The sequence below is a fragment of the Loxodonta africana genome, chromosome 13, assembly GCF_030014295.1.
Source record: "Loxodonta africana isolate mLoxAfr1 chromosome 13, mLoxAfr1.hap2, whole genome shotgun sequence".
NCBI classification, from domain to species: domain Eukaryota; kingdom Metazoa; phylum Chordata; class Mammalia; order Proboscidea; family Elephantidae; genus Loxodonta; species Loxodonta africana.
This window is the reverse complement of record NC_087354.1, coordinates 58622124-58642503: the sequence shown is the minus strand read 5'-3', so window position 1 is coordinate 58642503 and position 20380 is coordinate 58622124. Positions and strand designations below refer to the sequence as shown.

Sequence of the window (20380 nt, the reverse complement as noted above, 5' to 3'; positions counted from 1 at the left end):
ACATAACGAGAATAGAAATCCTCACAGCTGGACCAGTAAGCAACATCATGAGAAACTGAGGAAAGATTGAAATTCTCAAAGATTATATTTTACTTGGATCCATAGTCAATGCCCATGGAAGCAGCAGTCAGGAAATCAAATGACATATTGCATTGGGCAAATCCACAGCAAAAGACTACTTTAAAGTGTTAAAGATGTGATCTTGAGGACTAAGGTGCACCCGACACAAGCCATGGTATTTTCCGTCGCCTCATATGCATGCAAAGGTTGCATAATGAGTAAGGAAGACTGAAGAAGAATTGACGCCTTTGAATTATGGTGTTGGAGAAGAATATTGAATATACCATGGACTGCCCGAAGAATGAACAAATCTGCCTTGAAAGAAGTATAGCCAGAATGCTCCTTAGAAGAGAGGATGGCGAGACTTTGTCTCACGTACTTTGGATGTGTTATGAGGGACCAGTCCCTGGAGAAGGACGTTTTGCTTGGTAAAGTAGAGGGTCAGCGAAAAAGAGGAAGACCCTCAGCGAGATGGATTGACACAGTGGCTGTAACAATGGGCTTAAGCAGAACAACAATTGTGAGGATGGCACAGGACCAGTGTTTCATTGTGTCGTACACAGTATCGCTATGAGTCACAACCAACTCGACAGCATCTAACAACAAGATGGAAAAAGGAAGATATCCAGATGGACTAATGTTGCCGGAGAAGATTTCCCAGAAGCTGGGCTTGACCTTGCTGTGACGTATGGGTACAGACAAGTAGTGCATTACTTGCAAATGACTTCCGGATTTCTGTGCTAAAATTAGATGCTTTGGTATATTTGTGGTATATCCTATCTCTTGCTATGTATCACATGTAGGTATTAATTTATAAAACATTATTCTTTGTAAATTACAGTACAGAAAGATTACAATTATTTGGTAGATACAACTAAAAGAACCAGCATGGTTTTTCTGTCATTCATATATTTAAAAGGTGTCTTTTGCCTTTTGACATTCTCACACCTGGACATTTGTCTTGGGAAAAATGAAATCTTAAGATCGTACTGCTATCATTTTAACATGCGTTATACTTTACTGTGGAAACCCTGGTGGCATAGTGGTTAAGAGCTACATCTGCTAACCAGAAGGGTTGGTAGTTCAAATCCACCAGACACTCTTTGGAAACTCTGTTGGGCAGTTCCACTCTATCCTTTAGGGTTGCTATGAGTTGAAATCGACTCGACAGCAATGGGTTATGGGTATACTTCACTGTGCAGGGGGGTGAGGAAGGAAAAAGTAGGGCAGAGAATCCAGAGACCGTTTCTTTGAGGCATCTTACTTATCTCTTAGTTATATTATTCAAATACAATTTTAAGGGAAATAATTTGCAGTGTTCTAAGTGCCAAAACATATTTCATCTTTCCTCCTCATTGATCTTCTTATCTTGTGGGTCAGGGGTCAGCAGACTTTTGCTGTAAAGGAGCCAAAAACCAAAAAAAAAAAAAAAAAAACAATCCCACTGCCCTTGAGTTGATTCCAACTCATAGCAAACCCTATAGGACAGAGTAGAACTACCCCATAGCGTTTCCAAGACTGTAATCTTTACAGAAGCAGACTGCCACATATTTCTCATGCAAAGCAGCTGGTGGGTTCAAACCACCAACCTTTTGATTAGCAAACAAGCACTTTAACCACTGCACCACCAGGGCTTCTTTGTAAAGGGGCAGATAGTAAATAGGTTTTGTGGTCCATATCATCTCTGTCACAGCTACTGAACTCTCTCTGCCATTATCACAAAAGCTGCCAAAGATAATATATTAAACAAATGGGTGTGACTGTGTTCCAATAAAATTTTATTTATAAAAACAGTGGCCAACCCATAGGTCATGGTTGATATACATTATCAGAAATTGAGAGGCAGTGTAATATAGGTTAAGATTATGGCCTTTGGCTTCAGATCATAGTCTCATGGGACAGCTCAGCCAGTTGACATAATATAGTTGATAAAGTTTATGTTCTAGATCCTAGCTTGGTGAGTAGTATCTAGGATCTTAAAAGCTTGTGAGTAGACATCTAAGATACACCTGTTGGGACCTATTCATCTGGAGCAAAAGAGAAAGATGGAAACCAGAGACTCAGAGAAGAAACTAGTCTTCAATCACAGACCATGGTCTCATCTACCCTGAGACCAGAAGAACTGGATGGTGCGCAGCTACCACTATCAGTCCTTCTGATCAGTGTCACAATAGATGAATCCTGAAGGAGTGGAAGAAAAATGTGGAACAGAACTCAAATTCTGGAAAGTCCAGACTTACTGGACTGGATGAGACTCGAGGACTCCCCAGAACTATCTCCCTGAGGTATTCTGTAAACTTTGAATAGAAACTATCCCCTGAGATCACCTTTTAGCTAAATAACAGATTGGCTCATAAAATAAAGGGTGTCACTGGTGAGTACTGTTCTCCTTTTAAAAAAATCCTCTGTATGAGACCAAATGGTCAACAGTTACTCTAAAACAAAGATGAAAAGGTAATGGGACAGGGAAACTAGTTTACTGAAAATGGAACAACCAGCACAGAAATAACAAGAATGTTGACACATTGTGAAAAATGTAACCAGTACAACTGAACAATTTTTGTAGAAGCTTTTAAATGGGAACCTAGTTTTTAAATAATTTGTATAGAATCTGTTAATTGAGAACCTCATTTGCTGTGTAAACTTCCATCAAAAACACAGTAAAATATTTAAAAATATATATATGTATGTATATGCATATACATAGTCTTTGGACAAAGTGAAGCTAACTTGGGTTTTATCCCTTGGTGGCGCAGATGGTTAAGCTCTCAACTACTAGCCAAAAGGTTGGTGGTTCGAACCCACCTAGAGTCACTTCAGAAGACGGGCTTGGCAGTCTGCTTCTGAAAGGTCACAGCCTTGAAAACCCTATGGAGCAGTTCCATTCTGCACACGTGGCATCACCGTGAATGGGAACCAATTTGACAGCAGCTAATAACAACCATCACATACTGGTTAAGTGACCCTGGACAAGATATCAAAGCTCTCTGAGCCTCAATTCCTTCCTTCATAAAAAAAGGAATTATATTACTTCCTATCATAGAGTTCTCAAAAAAAGGCCTTGGCAGTTTACTTCCAAAAAATCAGCCATTGAAAACCCTGTGGGGCACAGTTCTACTCTGACACACATGGGATCACCATGAGTCAGAATCAACTCGACGGCAGCTGGTGATCACAGTTGCTGTGAGAATAACCGAAAGTGACGCGTGCAAAGCCCTTTGCACACTGTTTCACAAGCAGTAAGCAGTCATTAAGGCACCACAGTTGTTGTTATGGTAGTGGTAATTTTAGATTTTTGGTGTAGGTTTGGTGGGAGCCCTGGTGGCTGCTAACCAAAAGGTCAGCAGTTTGAACCCACCGGCCACTCCTTGGAAACCCTATAGGGCAGTTCTGCTCTGTCCTGTAGGGTCGCAGTGAGTCAGAATCCTAGTGAGGTCTCTGATTTCTCTGCGTCTTGCAGTGGTTCTCAACTCTGCTGCGCAGACCCCTGGACCCCAACCCAAATTTATTGAGTCAGAATCTCTTGTAGTGGAACCTGGAAAGCTATATTTTTTTTAAAGTGGCCTTGATAAATGTCCACATTTGGGAGTCTTCGGGCTAGATGATCACTAAGGTCCTTTTGAGTCAAAGAGCCAGTGATTCTCTGTTATCAAAAGAATACATGCATGTGATTCCTGACAATTAGCTAGTCAGAATTTCTGTTGCGGACTTATTCTTCATTAGATTATTCAAGATATTGAAGAAGCAGTGAAAACCTGTGTTCTTTCTGCACATTACTTCAAGGTTCTGAGAAGCTCTGCTAGGTAAAGTAGTTTATTTCTGAAGTATAAATATAATTTCCTAAAAGTTATTCCAAAGCATCTCCCTCAAAGGTTTTTGTTTTTGTTTTTTCCAATTACATAGTAGTTCACTTTCGTGACAGAAATTTGGAAAATATAGAAAAGCACAGACACACACACAAAATCACAAGAAAGTCCACCACCCAGAATTAACTAATGTTTACATTTTGAGGAATACCTTTTTTTTCCATCAATATATTTTAAATTGGAATAAAGCGGGACATAAGTTTTTTTTCCTGATTTTTTTTTTTCTTCATTTAAAAATGTTTGTTTTAACATTTTCCCCTGTCCCTAAGTATTTTCTACAACATGTTTTTGTGGGTTTTTTGACCAGCATCATTGATGTTTAATTGACAGTTTTAAGTGTAAATTTTTGTCCTTGGAGACGTGTCTGCAGTCATGTAGCCACCACTGCATCTGTAATATAGGATATTTACCCCAGAAAGTTCCTTCTGCTGCATTGTATGCTGTCTCCTCCCCTTATCCCCAGCAGCAAGTGATCTTTCTGTTACCACAGTTTTCTCTTGCCTAAAAACTCTGGTGAATAGAGTCACAGGACATAGACTTTTGTGCCTAGCTTCTCTCACTTAACTAACTGCATCTTGGCCTTTAGAGACTCCGTAGGGTAGGGGTGGTCCATTGTCTGGGTAGACCATGATTTCTTCACCTGTCCCTATTCCTGGACTCCAGTTTGTTGTGAATGTGAAGAATTCTGTGACATCTTCCTTCACGTAAATTTCTGTGTACTTCTCTGCTTGTAGCCTTAGGGTGAACTTCTGAAGTTGGAATTGCTGATCAAGAGCTAATGAACATTTTTAAGGCTTGGATTCATTTTGCCAATTTGTCCTTCAGAAAAGTTGTTCCAGTTTTTCCCCATTTTGTAATTGTCACCACTGAGGTGGTATTTCTCTGAGGAACAAAAAGTGGTTGTTTTCTGAGATACTTCTCTCCATCTGTGTCCTAAGCCTTTCTCACCAGGTGACAGCCAGAGTATGCAAGAGCACTAAAACTCTAAAGCCAAACTCGCTACCGTCGAGTTGCTTCCAACTCATAGCGACCATATAGGATAGAGTAGAACTGCCCCATACAGTTTCCAAGGAGCGCCTGGTGGATTCGAACTGCCGACATTTTGGTTCACAGCTGTCGCACTTAACCACTATGCCACCAGGGTTTCCGTGTAAGAGTACAGGGTACGGAAATTGTGGTGCATTAGTGTCTTGGAGCAGGTGCTGCTTAAACTTCAACGGGCGCCTGAATCAGCTGGGGATCTTGTTGAAATGCAGATTCTGATTCAGTAGTTTTGAGGTAAAACCTCAGATTCTACGTTTTTAACAAGCTCCCAGTGATGCTGATGCTGCTCGTTGGTGGGTCCCATTTTGAGTAGCAAGATGCTAGAATATTATGTAGTCATTGAAGTTATGTTCAAGAAGAGTTTCAGTAGCAAGAAGTCTTTATGCTATAATGTGGAACAAGAAATGCGTTCAAAATGTGTGCAGTGTGACTTCAACTACGTGCATATGTATATATATACTCACACGAATAAAGATTGGAAAGAAATATTAATCATGTTAAGTATAGCAAATACTGCTTGGTTAAATTTATAGATAATTTTCATTTTTATATTTTGTAATATTGCACAATACACATATCTTACAGGGAACCTAATAGAGAGTGTTGCTACCTTGTTTTTCCAGCAGTACTAATGAAGATGAGGATTTGAACCCAGAACAGAAGATAGAGAGGGAGAAGGAAAGGCGGATGGCTAACAACGCCAGAGAACGCTTGCGTGTACGGGATATTAATGAAGCATTCAAAGAGCTTGGCCGAATGTGTCAGCTTCACTTGAAGAGTGAAAAGCCCCAAACGAAACTCCTTATTCTTCATCAGGCTGTGGCAGTCATCCTTAGTCTAGAACAGCAAGTCAGAGGTAAGTAGGTTCAGCGGAGACATGGAACTGCTCTGCCTCAGGCCTTTGTTTCCAGTCTGTCTTCTGTTTGAACAGGTTGTTTCCAGGTTCTCCTAGTTCCTTGTCCTACACCAGCAGGATGAGGCTTTCCCTGTAGTCTTCACCTCTGTCTCACTGTATTGTTCAATATCTGTGGAGCAGAGCATCCCACAGGGCTGAGAACACACAGCGCCTGCCTGCTGTTCAGCATCTGTGCCTTGTGCTCCTTTGCTTTTGTTGACTCCGGTCTCCCACACTCTTGGATTTGCCAGCCTAGACCTGCTGTCTTCCCTGCTCCTTTCTGTCCTTCCTCCCTACTTCTCTATACTCACTTTCTTGCCTGCTTTATCCTCAGGCATCTACCAGGCCCTCTGGATAATAGGATGCCAAGTCATAGCCCATCCTGGCTTTGCTCATGTCATGAACACCTTGGGTCAATATGTACTGGCACACCTGTGTGTCCCCAGAGGCAGAAATGTGGTTTTTACAGGCACACACACCTAACTCAGACAATTCCCCACCCATTCCGCTGTTTGGAAAATTTGCTGGAACCTGGGAGAAGCTTTGAAACTTCATTTGTTGCTCACCTGCTCTGTCCCAGTCAGCTGTGTGCTAGACCCTGGGTTCCTAAATAATACAAGGTTCCTGCCCCTAAGAGAGTCTACCATTAAACTTATATTTTTACATACATCTGGTGTTTTCTTATCCAGAATTACGAGTGCTTCGTCCCAAGCCCCTTTTGCAGAGGAATCCATAGATGGGGTCCTGGGTTCTGGGCTGTACCCCTAGCCTCTCTTCATTGAGGGCAAGTCTCCTTTTACCTTTCTTACTCATTGGATATTTATGTAAGATTGTATTTTAAGAAGATTCAAAAAAGAAAAAAAGATGAGAGAGAAGATGCTTGACAACCACAGTCATGGACCTTTGACAGGTTACAGAAAGAATACTCTTCATCAGAAACCAGAGTTGGAAGACTTGAACAAACTTTCAGAAAAATATACAGTAGTAGCCGAAATCACTCACTTCCTTCCAATCTTTTTTACTCATAAGAGTGATCAATAGATTATTGTTGCGTATAACCAACCTACCACTAAAAATAGATATTCACCTCCTTGTCCCAAGGTCCTTGAAATACATGTATAGGATAAGTGGTTAAAGCAGCCTGGTCTTTAGGGAGTTATGGGCTCCCTTGACGTATTCATCAAGACAGCCTGGTTTTTGCCCACTCACCTGTGGCAGGAGCAGTGGTTCTTCACACATGGCGGTATCTCCTGTCTTAAATTACATCTGATACTCTTTGTCTTACTCTGAAGGCAGCAAGGCGTCTGTGTTCAGTGGGGCAGGTGTGTTCATTCTCTTCTGCAGCCCAGGCTGTTTCCCATTCTGATCTCACACGTGGATTTATTGTCAGGACATCATCTCCACCTGGGCTGTGGAAGTCATACTGTTTAGACAGGAGGATCCAGGAGTTACTCCAGTCCAGCACCTTTCATTCCTATGGTGCATTAGAGAGCCGTTCATATTTCCTGTAGTCATGGGAAGTATCCACTCTCAGATCCAAGCCATCGAAATGAGAAGTACCTCTGTGTTTGCAAAAGTTAGGAACTCCACCAAGCCTGGGTGGACTTTATAATGTTTGATTTTGTGGTGTCCCATGCAGGCCCTTAGAAAAACTGAGCCTGCGAAAGAATCCAACATCCAGGCTCGTCCAGCTCCCTCCTGACTTTCTGGTCACCATTATGGGTACTGACTTTTTCATACAGTTCTGGAAAGTTCTGCCTTGGGAACCACTGACTAATTAGCATTTCAGCAACCCCCAAAGACGCTGAGTTGTAATTTTACCAGGGACTATGTTTATGTTCAGAAAAGTCTATCTTCCCCCCATCCGTAGCCTCTGGGCTTGAAAGCCCAGACCTTTTATCTTAAGCTTTATGTAAAAGACTTAGATCTGCTGCCCCGCAGTCTAACAGGGTTTAGAACCTGTCATGCAGCCCCCAAAGCTGTGCCTTTATTTGAGGCAGCACCCTCAAAGTTTGATATATCCACTGCCCAGGGACCCTGCCTGGCAGCCCCTGGGCTCTGCTTGCAGTAAAGCCATACGTTCTGTTTACGTGACCTACTCCAGGCACTACCCCTACTCCTACTTTCTGAGCTGCTCTCCTAGTTCAGGATGGTGCTCCAAGGCTGACATCTGTCTGTCCACGACGTGTGATCCTGCGCTAGTGCTTATGCCACAAGGGCAGAGTAGACTTAGGTCTAGCAGTGCATCCTGGGGAAGGGCGGGAAGAATGGCTTCCCTCCCAAGCCTCAGATTTTGCCAGAACACTTCACCTCATACACCAAATCCCATCCAGTTCTGCCATTGCCACTTTAAGTCTCCCTGTTACCATGATTGCAGTTTTACGATTTCCTTACGTTTCTATCCACAGAAGATTTCACGTATTACCTTCAAGTTTGCACTCTCAGCCTAACCCAAGACTCAATTAGTGGTCAGATACTTCCCACCCTTTCCACAGGTCAGCTCAGTCACTTCTATTCTGTCAGAGTTTTAATTTCCTGGTCTTCAGTGAGTTTGAAGATGGATGAGCTAGGACAGTGGATTCCAAATCTGGCTGGTCATGGAAGCACCCAAGGCTTTTCCTTTTCCCAAATGAATTTCCAAATCCCAGATTTGGTTGCTATGAGATGGTTAAACATGGTCAGTTTAACATACGTAATTATTATACTCCACTCCTTTTGGGGTCCCCATTGAAATGAATTAAAATGGTATTAACCCCAAGGACAATTGGGAGAGAAGTCAACAGCAGGTGAGAGAGCAGAAACATGTGTAAGATGGAAAGTAGCCAGAGTAGTGGTAACTGACGGACTTAGACTGCAGAGAGGAATACCAACATGAAGCAAGCATTTTACTACACACAGGCCCTGAAAGGCCCTATACTTAGAGGTCCTGGATATTGCAGAAGACAGAGGTCAGGTATAAGGCTGAAACAGGAAGGACTGAAGGTTCATTACAGAAAAATCAGATCCCTAAGCCTCCTCTCCATCTTCCCTTCCACCACAAAAGCCTGGAGAATTGTTTTCTGGAGAAATTGAAATCAGAAAAGTCTACAAATCTGGGCACCAGGAAGAGTAGAGAATGGGCCAGGATGGGCCCACCAGCCCTCTCCCACCTTGCTTTCCTCATGCTGGCCTCAGTGTGTATTAACCCTGCCCATAAGGAAATTGAAGGATTCTTCTCTTAGCCAAACCCTCCAGAGGTAAGAAACCTCTGGATTTAGGAATTTCTGAATAATCATGTCTCACTTTTGGATGGCTGTAGAGTAAGACCCACCAGCTGATATCTTAACTTGTAAATATGAAACAACCAAAGATTTAAGAAAAGGCTCCAACATGAAGAGATAGGGATCAAAACAAAGAAACAGAGGAAAAGAAATACGCAAGAAGTAGAAGGAAACTTTTTTTAAAGCTAGGGTTAGTATTTTCTTACTATTTATTACTTAATACATGTATTAAAGTGAAGGAAGCCATGAAAAAAACATTTAGGTAATGATTAAATATGATAGCAGAAAAAAATCCATAGAGAAGTCAGCTGATAAAGCTGAGAAAATCTCCCAGAAAGTAGAAGAAGAAGATAAAGAGAGGGAAAAAGGAGAGAAGAACTAGAAATGAAATTAAGAGAACCTCGATCCAGGAAGTCCAACATTTGACCAATACGATTTCTAGAATGAGAGCAGAAGGGAGGCAAGGAGACTGTCACATAAACAATACAGAAATTTTCCCAGAACTGAAAAATATATGTCTTGAGATTGGTAGACTCTAATCTTACTCTAAGTAAAAAAAAATTAAAAAATGACCCCAAAGAATGAAGAACACTGAAAACATGAGGTAATTATGAGCCTAAGAGACAGAAAGGACCACATTAACCAAAGACTACATCAGCTGAGACCAGAAGAACTAGATGTTGCCAGGCTACCACCATGACTGCCCCAACAGGGAACACAACAGAGAACCCCTGAGGGAGTAGGAGAGCAGTGGGATGCAGACCCCAAATTCTCATAAAAAGACCAAACTTAAGGGTCAGACTGGGACTAGAAGGACCCCAGCGGTCATGGTCCCCAGAGCTTCTGTTAAGAACCATTCGCAGGGCCAACTCTTCAGATAGGGATTGGACTGGAATATGAAATGGAAAATGATACTGGTGAAGAACGGGCTTCTTGGATCAAGTGGACACATGAGACTGTGTTGGCATCTTCTGTCTGGAGGGGAAGTGAGAGGGCAGAGGGGGCCAGAAGCTGCCCGAATGGACACGAGGAGAGAGAGTGGAGGGAAGGAGTATGTTCTCTCATTAGGGGGAGAGCAATTAGTATATCACAAGGTGTGTATAAATTTTGGTATGAGAGACTGACTTGATTTGTCAACTTTCACTTAAAGCACAATAAAAGTTAATTTAAAAAAAAAAGACCCCAAGCTGACATACATGAAATTTCAGAGCCAACAGGGCTAAAGAGAATATTCCTGAAGCTTCCAGAGGCACAGTTTAGATAGCTCATATCCAAATGAGTAAGAATCAAAGTATCATCAGTTCTGGATAGTATTGCGGGATGTCAGGAGATAGTGGAGCAGTGCCTTTGATATTCTGAGGAAAAATAATTTGCAAGAAGAATTCTATACCTATTCAAAACGTCAGTCAAAGGTGAAGTTAGAATAAAGATTTCAGATTTACAAAGACTTTAAAATTTTACCCCCCATGTACTCTCTCAGAAAGCACCTGGAGTATACGCTTTAAACAAGTAAGGCCATAATCAAGAAAGGCAAAGTCATGGAACCCAGGAGACAAAATCTACCACAGAAGAGCCGCAGATAGAAACCCTGTGACAAGAGCTGTGTACTAGTCCTTCAGAGCAACCAGCCCACACTGAAAATGGACTCTTAGCTGCAGGAGGAAAGCCTCCAGAGAAAGAAATGAAGAAATTGAATTAGTAGGAAAAAAAAAAATTTTTTTTTTTTTTTTTTTAATGATATATCTGGAGCTCAGGTGGCACAGTGCTTAAGAGATTGACGGCTAACTAAAAGGTCAGCAGTTCAAATCCACCAGCCACTCCTTGGAAACTCTGTGGGGCAGGCCAACTTTGTCCTATAGTGTCTCTGTGAGTCAGAGTTGACTTGATGGTAACAGGATTATGATATATTTGACCTGAGAAAAAATATTGATAGGGATTTGTTAACTCTATTTGAGCATTTGGACCACTGGTCGTGCAGTGGTTAAAGAGCTCGGCCGCTCTGAACCCACCAGCTGCTCTGTGGGAGAAAGATGTGGTGGTCTGCTTTTGTAAATGCTACGGCTTTGGAAACCCTATGGGGCAGTTCTACTCTTTCCTATAGGGTCACTATGAGTTGGAATCAACTTTGATGGCAATGAGTTTGGTTGGTTTTTTTGTTTTTGTTTTTTTGGTTTTTATTGGAGCATTTGGAGGCGGAAGTAAACAAAAAAACCAAAGCCTGTTGCCATCGAGTCAGTTCCGACTCAGCGACCCTACAGGACAGAGTAGAACTGCCCCATAGGCGGGGGGAGGGGAAGGGAGTTAGCAATACTGAAAAAAAAAACTAGGCGACTGTTAACTCCAGGATAAACAGATTATTGTATGAGCAAGAAAACAGTCACCATGAAATTCTTCACTCAGCAAGTATCTCCACCTAGTCATAACAACAAACATTTACCTACTCATAATAATATAAAAAGTGACTGGATTTAGCCAAAGATTGTGTTATAAATATGCTAAGGAGCCAAGTCCTCAGCTACAAACAGAAGTCAGTAGACAGAATTCCCCTAATGTGTAAGACTGGGAAACCAAGGGTTTCTCGTGCCCTGCAGGTAACATCTGTCTTCTCCTTACCTGTATGCCAGACCTTTCTGGCTACCTAACGCACGTGTGCCATGGGCTGCTCACACACCAGGAAACTGCAGCAGTGGCCTTTACTTTTTTGAATCAGACCTCTCTTCTCTTCAAGTTTCCTGGAACCTCCTTGATCTGTAGTGTCTCCTGGCACTCCAGCCCTGCAAGTTCTTTGGTGCGGCTGTAGGAATCTGAATTTTTGGTTCTGGTCCTTTCCAGCTCTTGAAGTCACGCCCTAGTTCCTGGTGTGATATAGGGTTTCATAGTTGGCTAAGACCAATGTTTTATTATAGGAAAATTGTGAAATGGTTTCAGTTGGAAAACTTTCAAATCCCTTTATGTTTTACATGTTAACTCATCCCCTCTTCTCAGTCTCTCAGGTCATTGTATGAGGCTGTTGCCTCCTCAGTGAAGGGAGATGAGACCTAATGAAAGACAGTTCCTCTTACTAGGCAGAGGGGCACATTACCTGTTCGGAAGGCAGCTCTTAGTGTCTTTACATAACGAGCTCACCATCTTCTCCTACTAGTTGTCCTAATAAATTACATTGTCCTTTCTTTCTCCATTAACCCTCATACTTATTTGGGCTTCCTGCCTTTTCCTACATGCAGGGACTTAGAAAATGACACCAAAATGAAGTTTATCATTTATGCGTCAGTGATAGTCAATACTGAGTCAGCTAAGTTTACAGTAAAATTCTTTGCTGTTTCCAAACTCAGAAGTGAACTATAAATGTGTATTGAAATGTATGCGTTTAAATATACATTTTTACTTCGCTTAAAAACCTCTGAAGAAAAAGTCGAGTTGTGTTGTGATGATGTAGCTGCATTCGTCTCGTCCACATATCTGTCAAAGTAGAAAAGCAGGATATGCACCAGTTACCTCTCTCCCGCAAGTGGTGGCTGAGAGTATCTCTAGTTTATCATCTTCTTTGCTGGTAAGGTCCTAGATAAGCACAGATGTCAGCTTTCGTATCAGTTCAGCACACCGTATCTTAGCAGGATGCTGAGGACACTTAGTAGACTAATAACAGCCAAAACGTTGTAGATGAAATCAAACGGTGATTGACTAAATCATAAGCAGAAAATGAAGAAATACAAATCCAAAGGCTCATTTAATGCTGAGATTTTGTCTGAGTACATCATTTTCTGTGATGTGGTACTTTTTAATATGGGAATTAAATTACACAGCAATTGAAAAGCCCCAGGGCCCTGGTGGTGCGGTGGTTAACAGCTCAGCCGCTAACCAAAAGTCCGCAGTTTGAATCCATCAGGTGCTCCTCGGAAACCCTGTGGGGCAGTTCTGCTCTGTCGTATAGGGTCAGTATGGGCCAGAATCGACTCAACGACAGTTTACTACTCTGGTGATAATCCCTCATAAAGAAAAAAATAACATCAATTTGATTCGTTTAAGGCAACACAGTCTTTGATTCATAATTTATGACCGTAATGATAGAAAATATTTTCTTCTGTTTCAGAGAGGAACCTTAACCCTAAAGCAGCCTGCCTTAAGAGAAGGGAAGAAGAAAAAGTTTCTGCCGTATCGGCAGAGCCGCCAACTACACTGCCAGGGAGCCATCCCGGGCTTACCGAAACTACCAACCCTATGGGTCATATGTAAACATCAGCCAGGTAAGCGTGGGCTTGGGGCAAGTGTGAGAAAATCGCTGCTTCACCGCAACCTAGGTTAGAACCTTAAAGCAGGGCTGTCTGGTGGCCCCAGTCATTGTAAAGGTCACATATAATTTGGAACCCAGTAGCTTGTCTTTCTGTTTGATCGTCAGACTTGGAGAGCTAGTGTCATTTTATACCACATTACTCGTGAAAGTGTGGTAGTGTCCTGCGACGTATAAGAAGCTTTTGGTTCTTCTGTTCTGGATCCTTACGAGTACCCCTGCCACCACTCAGGCTCCTCACTCCTCTGCTCAGAAGGACTGGGCTCTCAGCGGCCTTACCTTGTCGTCTAGCTCTTTGTCATGAAGCCTGTGTGCACAAGAGTTACTGCTTGGTGCCGGTTGCATCAGTAATGCAAGCTTCTAGTCTGTAGGTTCCTCCCCGTTGTGAGCACATCAATCGCACCCTATAAAATCTGTTAATGAATATAAAGTATATGTGATGGGGAGCCCAGTAGCACAGTGGTTAACAGTTCCGCTGCTAACGAAAAGATCAGCAGTTCAGGTCCACCAGGCGCTGCTTGGAAACCCTATGGGGCAGTTCTACTCCGTCCTATAGGGTCACTATGACTTGGAATCAACTCGAAGGCAGTGAGTTATATGTGATAGAGCCAGAATGCCCCTCTCTGTGATGGAGTTTCTCTTACTGAAAAGCTGTTTTTCTTATCTTCCTCTTCGTGGACTAGATACAACCCACCTCGTGTTTTTTTTTTTTTTTAAGAAACAAAAGTAAATGGAGATTGTTGCCTAAGCAGTGGTTGCCGTGAATCATATCTTTTGTGTGTGTGTGTGTGTGTATACATTCACACTGTCTGTCTGCTAACTTGCAAAGCTAATCCTTAGGTGGCAGAAATCAATATAGACTGCAGTTATTTTGGGCCAGTAGCATTTTAGCCAAAGAATGGGTTAGGAATAGAATTGTTAACTTTGTTTCTATAACCTGTCTTCCGTAGTGAGTAGTTCTTGTCTCAATTTCATCAGCAGATCAAAAGCACTAAGTTCAGGATGGGAGGTCTAGAGCAGAAAAAGTATCAAGTGCAGTTTTACTTGGTCAGCTTTGTGGCTGTCTCAGGAGTTCCTGGGTGGTGCACATGATTAAGTGCCCAACCATTAGCCAAAAGGTTTTCAGTTCGAACCCACCTAGAGGTGCCTCGGAAGAAAGGCCTGGCAATCTGTTTCCGAAAGGTCACAGCCTTGAAAACCCTAAGGGGCAGTTTTACTGTGCACACATGGGCTCGCCATGAGTCAGAATTGATTTGAGGGCAACTAACAACAACATGCCTATCTCATTTTGAGCTGAAAATCTAGAATTTGATAAGAGTGTAAACTACAAACATTAGTAAATAACTCACCTTTTCCTGAAGAATTTGGTCTCTCTCACCACTACTTACATCCTTTCTAGGGTCAAACTAGGCCAAAAGTGAAGACTTCGTTTGGGAAAAAAAGGGGGAAATGTCAATATTTAATTTAAATATCAGTTAAAATTATAGTTTAAGGTACTAGAGAAAACCCCTAAAACCCGTTCCACCAAAACAGCCCACAGTCTAACAGATTATTCACGTCCACGAGACTTTAGGCAAGAGCTGGCTAATGGACAAATCTCCTAAAACCCAGCCATTGTTTCATAGTCTATGGAAAATCAAAGTACTATGGAAAAATAAATACTTGTGCTTCATGAATAAACTTTGAAGTCTAAAAATAAAAGCACGTCACTGTTTCTCAATGCAAAAGAGACTTTTTGAATTGGCCGATTATTTCAAAGGAGAGTGTTGGGAAGCAGCTTCTTATGCTCAGGTTCCAGATAAGCTGTGAGACAGAGAAAGAGAGCTTTCCATCCCACATCTCACTGCCCCCAGAGCCCGTGCCCTGTGTCTGTTTTGTTGTGCGCATTTCTCTTATTCTCTTCCCGTTGTCTCTCCAGCTTGCTCTTCGTGGGCCCTCTCTCCCAGCCTTGTACCTTTTCTCCCTCTGTTCTGTTTACTTCCTCATTCTTTTCTGTAGCTCTTCCTGCTTTCCTATCTCTACCTTTAATCTCTCTCCATAAAGTGGAAATCTCCCACTCGATTAAACATTGAGAACTCCCACCTATCACCAGGGGAACAGGATTCTTAAACCATAGATTCTGTACGCTCGTTTTTATTAAAGGAGCCTGGTGGTGCAGTGGTGAAGCACTTGGCTGCTAACTGAAGGTTTGTTTGAACCCACCAGCCGCTCCACAGGGGACAGATGTGGCAGTCTGTCTCTGTTAAGATTTCAGCCTTGGAAACCCTACGGGGCAGTTCTGCTTTGTCCCATAGGGTTGCTATCAGTCGGAATTGACTGTACAACAATGGGTAGCATTTACTATTTTGGAATATATTTTAAAGATTGCTAATTTCAGGGAGGTAGTTGCTCGGTTTAACTGGATAACTGTCAGTTCTTTCTAGAAATAGCAGATTAAGACCAGCAAGAGACTGGGCTAGGGGGGCGGGGGGAGCTGCAGAAAAACTGCTGCTAGAATCAGAATGGCTGAGAAGTGACCACAGAAGGACTAACTGTAACAGCAGCAAGACTTGCCACCGGCTAATAGAAGGCCAGGTAGCCCCATGTGCCTCAGTTGTCCATCCCTAGGAGCACCACTCTGTTACTACATAACGCTGTAGTTACTAGTTGATGAAGGAACCCTGGTGACACCGTGGAGAAACACTCAGCTGCTAGTGGAAAGGTCAGCAGTTCTAACCCACCCAGCAGCTCTGTGGTAGAAAAGACCTGGTGTGATCTGTTGCCATAAAGATTACAGCCTAGGATACCCTATGTGGCAGTTCTACAGTGTCATGGGGTCTCTGTGAGCTTGAATCAGCTCCATGGCACCCAACAACAACAACATTGTTGAATGAGGTTGTGAGGGATATGATTTTTCCTAAAACTATTTACATCAAAAGATGGTTAAAATGGAAAATTTCAGAGTTACTACTGTGTAGATTGGGAACATAGATATGTATGAACCCGTTGCAGTCAAGTCGATTCCAACTCATAGCAACCCTATAGGACTGAGTAGAACCACCCCATAGGGTTTCCATGGAGTGGCTGGTGGATTTCAACTGCTGACCTTTTGGTTAGCAGCCAAATGCTTAACCACAATAGAGTAGAGCCTTTCTTTGTAAAGTCATTAAACATTTATTGAGGACCTGGTATAGACAATATTGGGACCAATATGAAAATGAATGCAGAACAGCCTCTGACTTGAGAAATGGTCAGTTTAGAGGAGGAAGTAGATGTAAGCTGTTAACCCAGATGGTGGGCTGCAATAAATGTCTGCTCCAACCCTGGCTCACCACAGAAGGAGGATAAGGAGAACCTCAGAGCTCGGGATTGCTGGCTCCAGTGCTGCCAAAATTAAGGTTTACACAGTTGCCACAGCTGTCCTCTAACCCCACAGCTTGTCATTTTGTCAGCGTCTGATCTCCTTTAAAAACCTTACTATACACGAGTAAAACCATTCCAGTTACACCTGAAAGGGAAGAAGCTCATTTTCAAGTCATTTAGCAGACTGCTAATTTGGTACAAACCTGGATATAAATAAAATTGCCAACTTTGGTTTTTTTTTTGGTGGGGGAAGGGCTATTTTTAGCAATTGTGTTCTAACTCGCACTGTTCTTTTCCTTGGCTCCCCTGCCACACAGTTCCAGAGTTACCAGTAGGCTAGATCGAAGGTGACCTCTCCCCACAAGGACTTTGGACAACTCAGATTATCTGAAGACACAAACCTGACAGGAGGGAGAAGAAAACACAGAACACTTGAAGCAAGAAACTCCTATGTAATCCTATGATCAAAGCAACTGGTCGACACTTCCGTCAGAAGTGAAGATAAGAAGCTCGTCAGATAGAACGTCAGCCCCTGAGATGTTTGGAACATATCATTTGGTTGCAAGCAGTGTGTCGCTTCTGCACAATCAGAGACTGTCTCGATCTCTCCACTCACCGTGGAAGTTGCCTTGTGCCTAAACTGAATTGACAAATGCATTGTAACTACAAATTTTATTTATTGTTATGGAACTGTAAGGTCTACATAGAAAGGGAAAAAGTTGATGTGGAAAGCTGACCTGCACTCAGCTGATGCCAGCATTCGTTAAAGCTGTTCCTGCAGAGAACAGAGCAGTGACAACCATTGGCCCCTAGCATTCCCGGCATTCCTATTAGTGTCTTAAAAAAGGAAGGGAAAAGTCTTTCGTTGCCCTCTCTGGTCCTTTTGCCATGTGAATAGTGTTTTCCATGAAATAGGAAAATATTGCTTGGTATAGCGTTTCTCTCTCTCTGATTTTTTCACTTGTTTTTGTTTTTCTCATTGTGGGCGTTATTTGGTTTCTGAATCTGAACAGTTTATGGTTACAGTCCAGAATCCTCTGTGCAACTCTGTGTTCTTTGCACACTCACCCTGCAGTGGTGAGCAGACACCAGCTGTGACCATAGCCTCGCTAAGATTTTAAAAGGGGGAAATATTGCCCCCCAGGCTTCCCTGAAATAAACGTTGCTTTATTTCTAATAATAATCAAGACTTTTCAAGCTTCTAGGTTTCATAGTAAAGCTTGTAATAGCAAGAAGTGTAAATTACAAGGGAAGAGTCTACTTTTTAGAAATTGCTTTGTTTTCCAAGCAGTGAGTACTACATGTAGTACTTGTAAAGTGTTAGCTGTAAGTAAGCACAAAATGCATTTAAAACACAAAGAGGATTTTCAGGCTGTGATTACAGCAAACATAACAAAACCCAGAAGTCACCAAGGCAGGTAGTGTGATAAATGAACACGCCACTCCGAGGCTCATTACCTAATGGAATACAAGAGCGGTGGTCACCTGTGTGTCCTTAGCCTCGCCTTTGTTTCTCTTTTCATTTGGATGGCTGGTCAGTAGGGAGGAATCGATGGGAGATTCAGTCAACTGCAAACCATCTGCCCCATGCCACAAAGGCGAGCCAGATTAGCATTGGACCAGTACCGTCAGTCCATTTTACTACTTACTGCTCCTTACGGCACCCCTCTGTCTAATCCTCAGGAGTTGTTTTTAAGACATCAGAATCACTTTGAACTTCCATAAAATCTGTCTTCCACCACAACAACCCTGGGAGAAGAAAAACATGCTAAACAAGGTTGTCTTGGCTTAATAATTCTTGATAGTCAGTATCAACAACGGCAATCAGCACACAGAAGAAAGGACCCAAATCACTATGTAATGTAAAGATTTCAGTTAATTTGAAAGAACAAAAGCAATTAAGACAGAACTTCAGATCCTCCAATCAGGATGATTCCTAACTAATCAGTTGTCTGTGGACGTAGTGGACTTTTTGGTTACTTTAGTTTGCATCTGTTCTCCAGTTCCATCAGACCCTGTCTGTGGCCTTGTTCTTCATTGCAGTGTTAGTCAGCTGAACAGAAGTTGTCGCTTATGATGTGTGAGCACACATATGCCACTGCCTGGCCTTTTTTTCTTCAGAGCTTGTTGTCTTTTTCGCTCTATTAGACTTTGCAGTATGCCCAGAAGCTTTCCTTCATAAAATAGAAAGAAAAAAAAAAAAAAACATTTGGCTTATTTTTCACTGTAGCTAGTCTTTTATACAATAATCTTGTAAGAAAATTTCTTGAATTCTAAATATTACTCTTTCTAGATTTTTGAAATCGAAAAGTTTTCAGTAAAAAGTTTCTTACTTTATTTTATTATATTAGGTAGTAAAAATGTAGGGTTATTTACCATAACCTGTTCATTAATATCAGAAATTTACAATAGCATTTTAAGACCATAGTAGGATTCTAGCATACAGCGTAGTACCTATGGAGTATTGTAAGAGCTAACTGTCCGAGATGAATTGCTTCTCATCTTGTTCTCCAGTTTCCATTGTTGGTTTATTGCAGATTTGTATCCTGTGTCAAATTCAAGGTATTATTGGTAAACCTTTCAACCAGCAGCAAGAAGTTCAAAATTTTTTCTGTCACTGTAACAGAAAACTCAATATGTATATAACATTTATGTAGCAATAAATGTGCCATCTTTTTTTTAACATGGTAAACAAATGAGTTTTTTTTACATTTCTCTTTTTTCTAAGGAGTAGCTCGTTCTGTTTTCTGCATCTCGTTTCTCCCAGAAAATTCCACACTGCTTTTCATACCTGCATTAAGTACAGCATTATCTCAGCAACCCTTCAGGACAGAATTAAACTTGTTAGAACGAAGTTAATAATCTAGTCGATAGCTTCTCTGGCTTGTATATTTCTCCTCTTGCCCTCTCTACTGCTGGTAGCCTCTTAGCTTTTTCCTAAAGGTTGTTGACCAAAACGTTGACCAGTGCAGGTAATCTATTCATTGGTAGAAGAAGACGAAAAAAGACTCAAATGAGGTTTTCTGACTTGACATTCTTTAAAGCAGTGTTACATGTTTCATATCCCTTCTCTCTCTTAAAAAGCCTATGTCATTCTTAGGGAATGGTGTATTTACTGTTTCAGGTAAAGACTTTAATCCCAGTTTTCACCCAGCCTCCCTCTCCCCCACCAAAAATACACACAGTGAGTATCCTTGAGGATTTCCGTCCAGGCAAAAGCCTGAGCGCTTCCCTGGGCAAACAGAGACTTTCTGTAGGCCTCTGACTGAGATACCCAGAGACACATCACACCCTCTTGGGATCCTGGCAAATCGCTTCTCTTGGTTGATTACAAAATCCACTGTGGGCACTGGGGGCCCAACAGACCATTTTACTTCTTATGGGATTTGGTGAGAACAATTCAACTTTTTACTTTGATTTCTCTTTATACAAAATAACTTTTACAAAGGTCCATTTAATAAAATTGTATGTGTGTATACATATATATCTATATAATGTTAGAGCTGAAATGAAATATAGAGACCATGTAGTCAATGCCTCATTTGCAGATTTATAAAAACTGAGAACCAGAGAGGTTGTATGTCTTCAGGAACATGTAACTGGTAACAGATGGAAAAAAAAAAAA

The 20380-nt window shown here is 41.8% G+C and overlaps 1 protein-coding gene across 11 annotated transcripts in view; it reads left to right on the top strand.

Moving 5' to 3' along the window:
* The window catches only part of TCF12 (transcription factor 12), a 340614-nt gene extending 321176 nt beyond the window's left edge, over positions 1–19438 (top strand). For 8 of the 11 annotated variants that reach the window (XM_064267498.1, XM_064267497.1, XM_064267495.1 and 5 more), the window contains 3 exons: positions 5594–5826; positions 13216–13369; positions 17073–19438. In XM_064267498.1, coding sequence (XP_064123568.1) covers positions 5594–5826; positions 13216–13358 — 376 coding nt within the window. In that variant the 3' untranslated portion in view covers positions 13359–13369; positions 17073–19438. The remainder of the gene's footprint in view (positions 1–5593; positions 5827–13215; positions 13370–17072) is intronic. The other 3 variants (XM_064267499.1, XM_064267496.1, XM_064267501.1) reach the window with 1 other exon arrangement.
* The last annotated feature ends 942 nt before the right edge of the window (positions 19439–20380 follow it).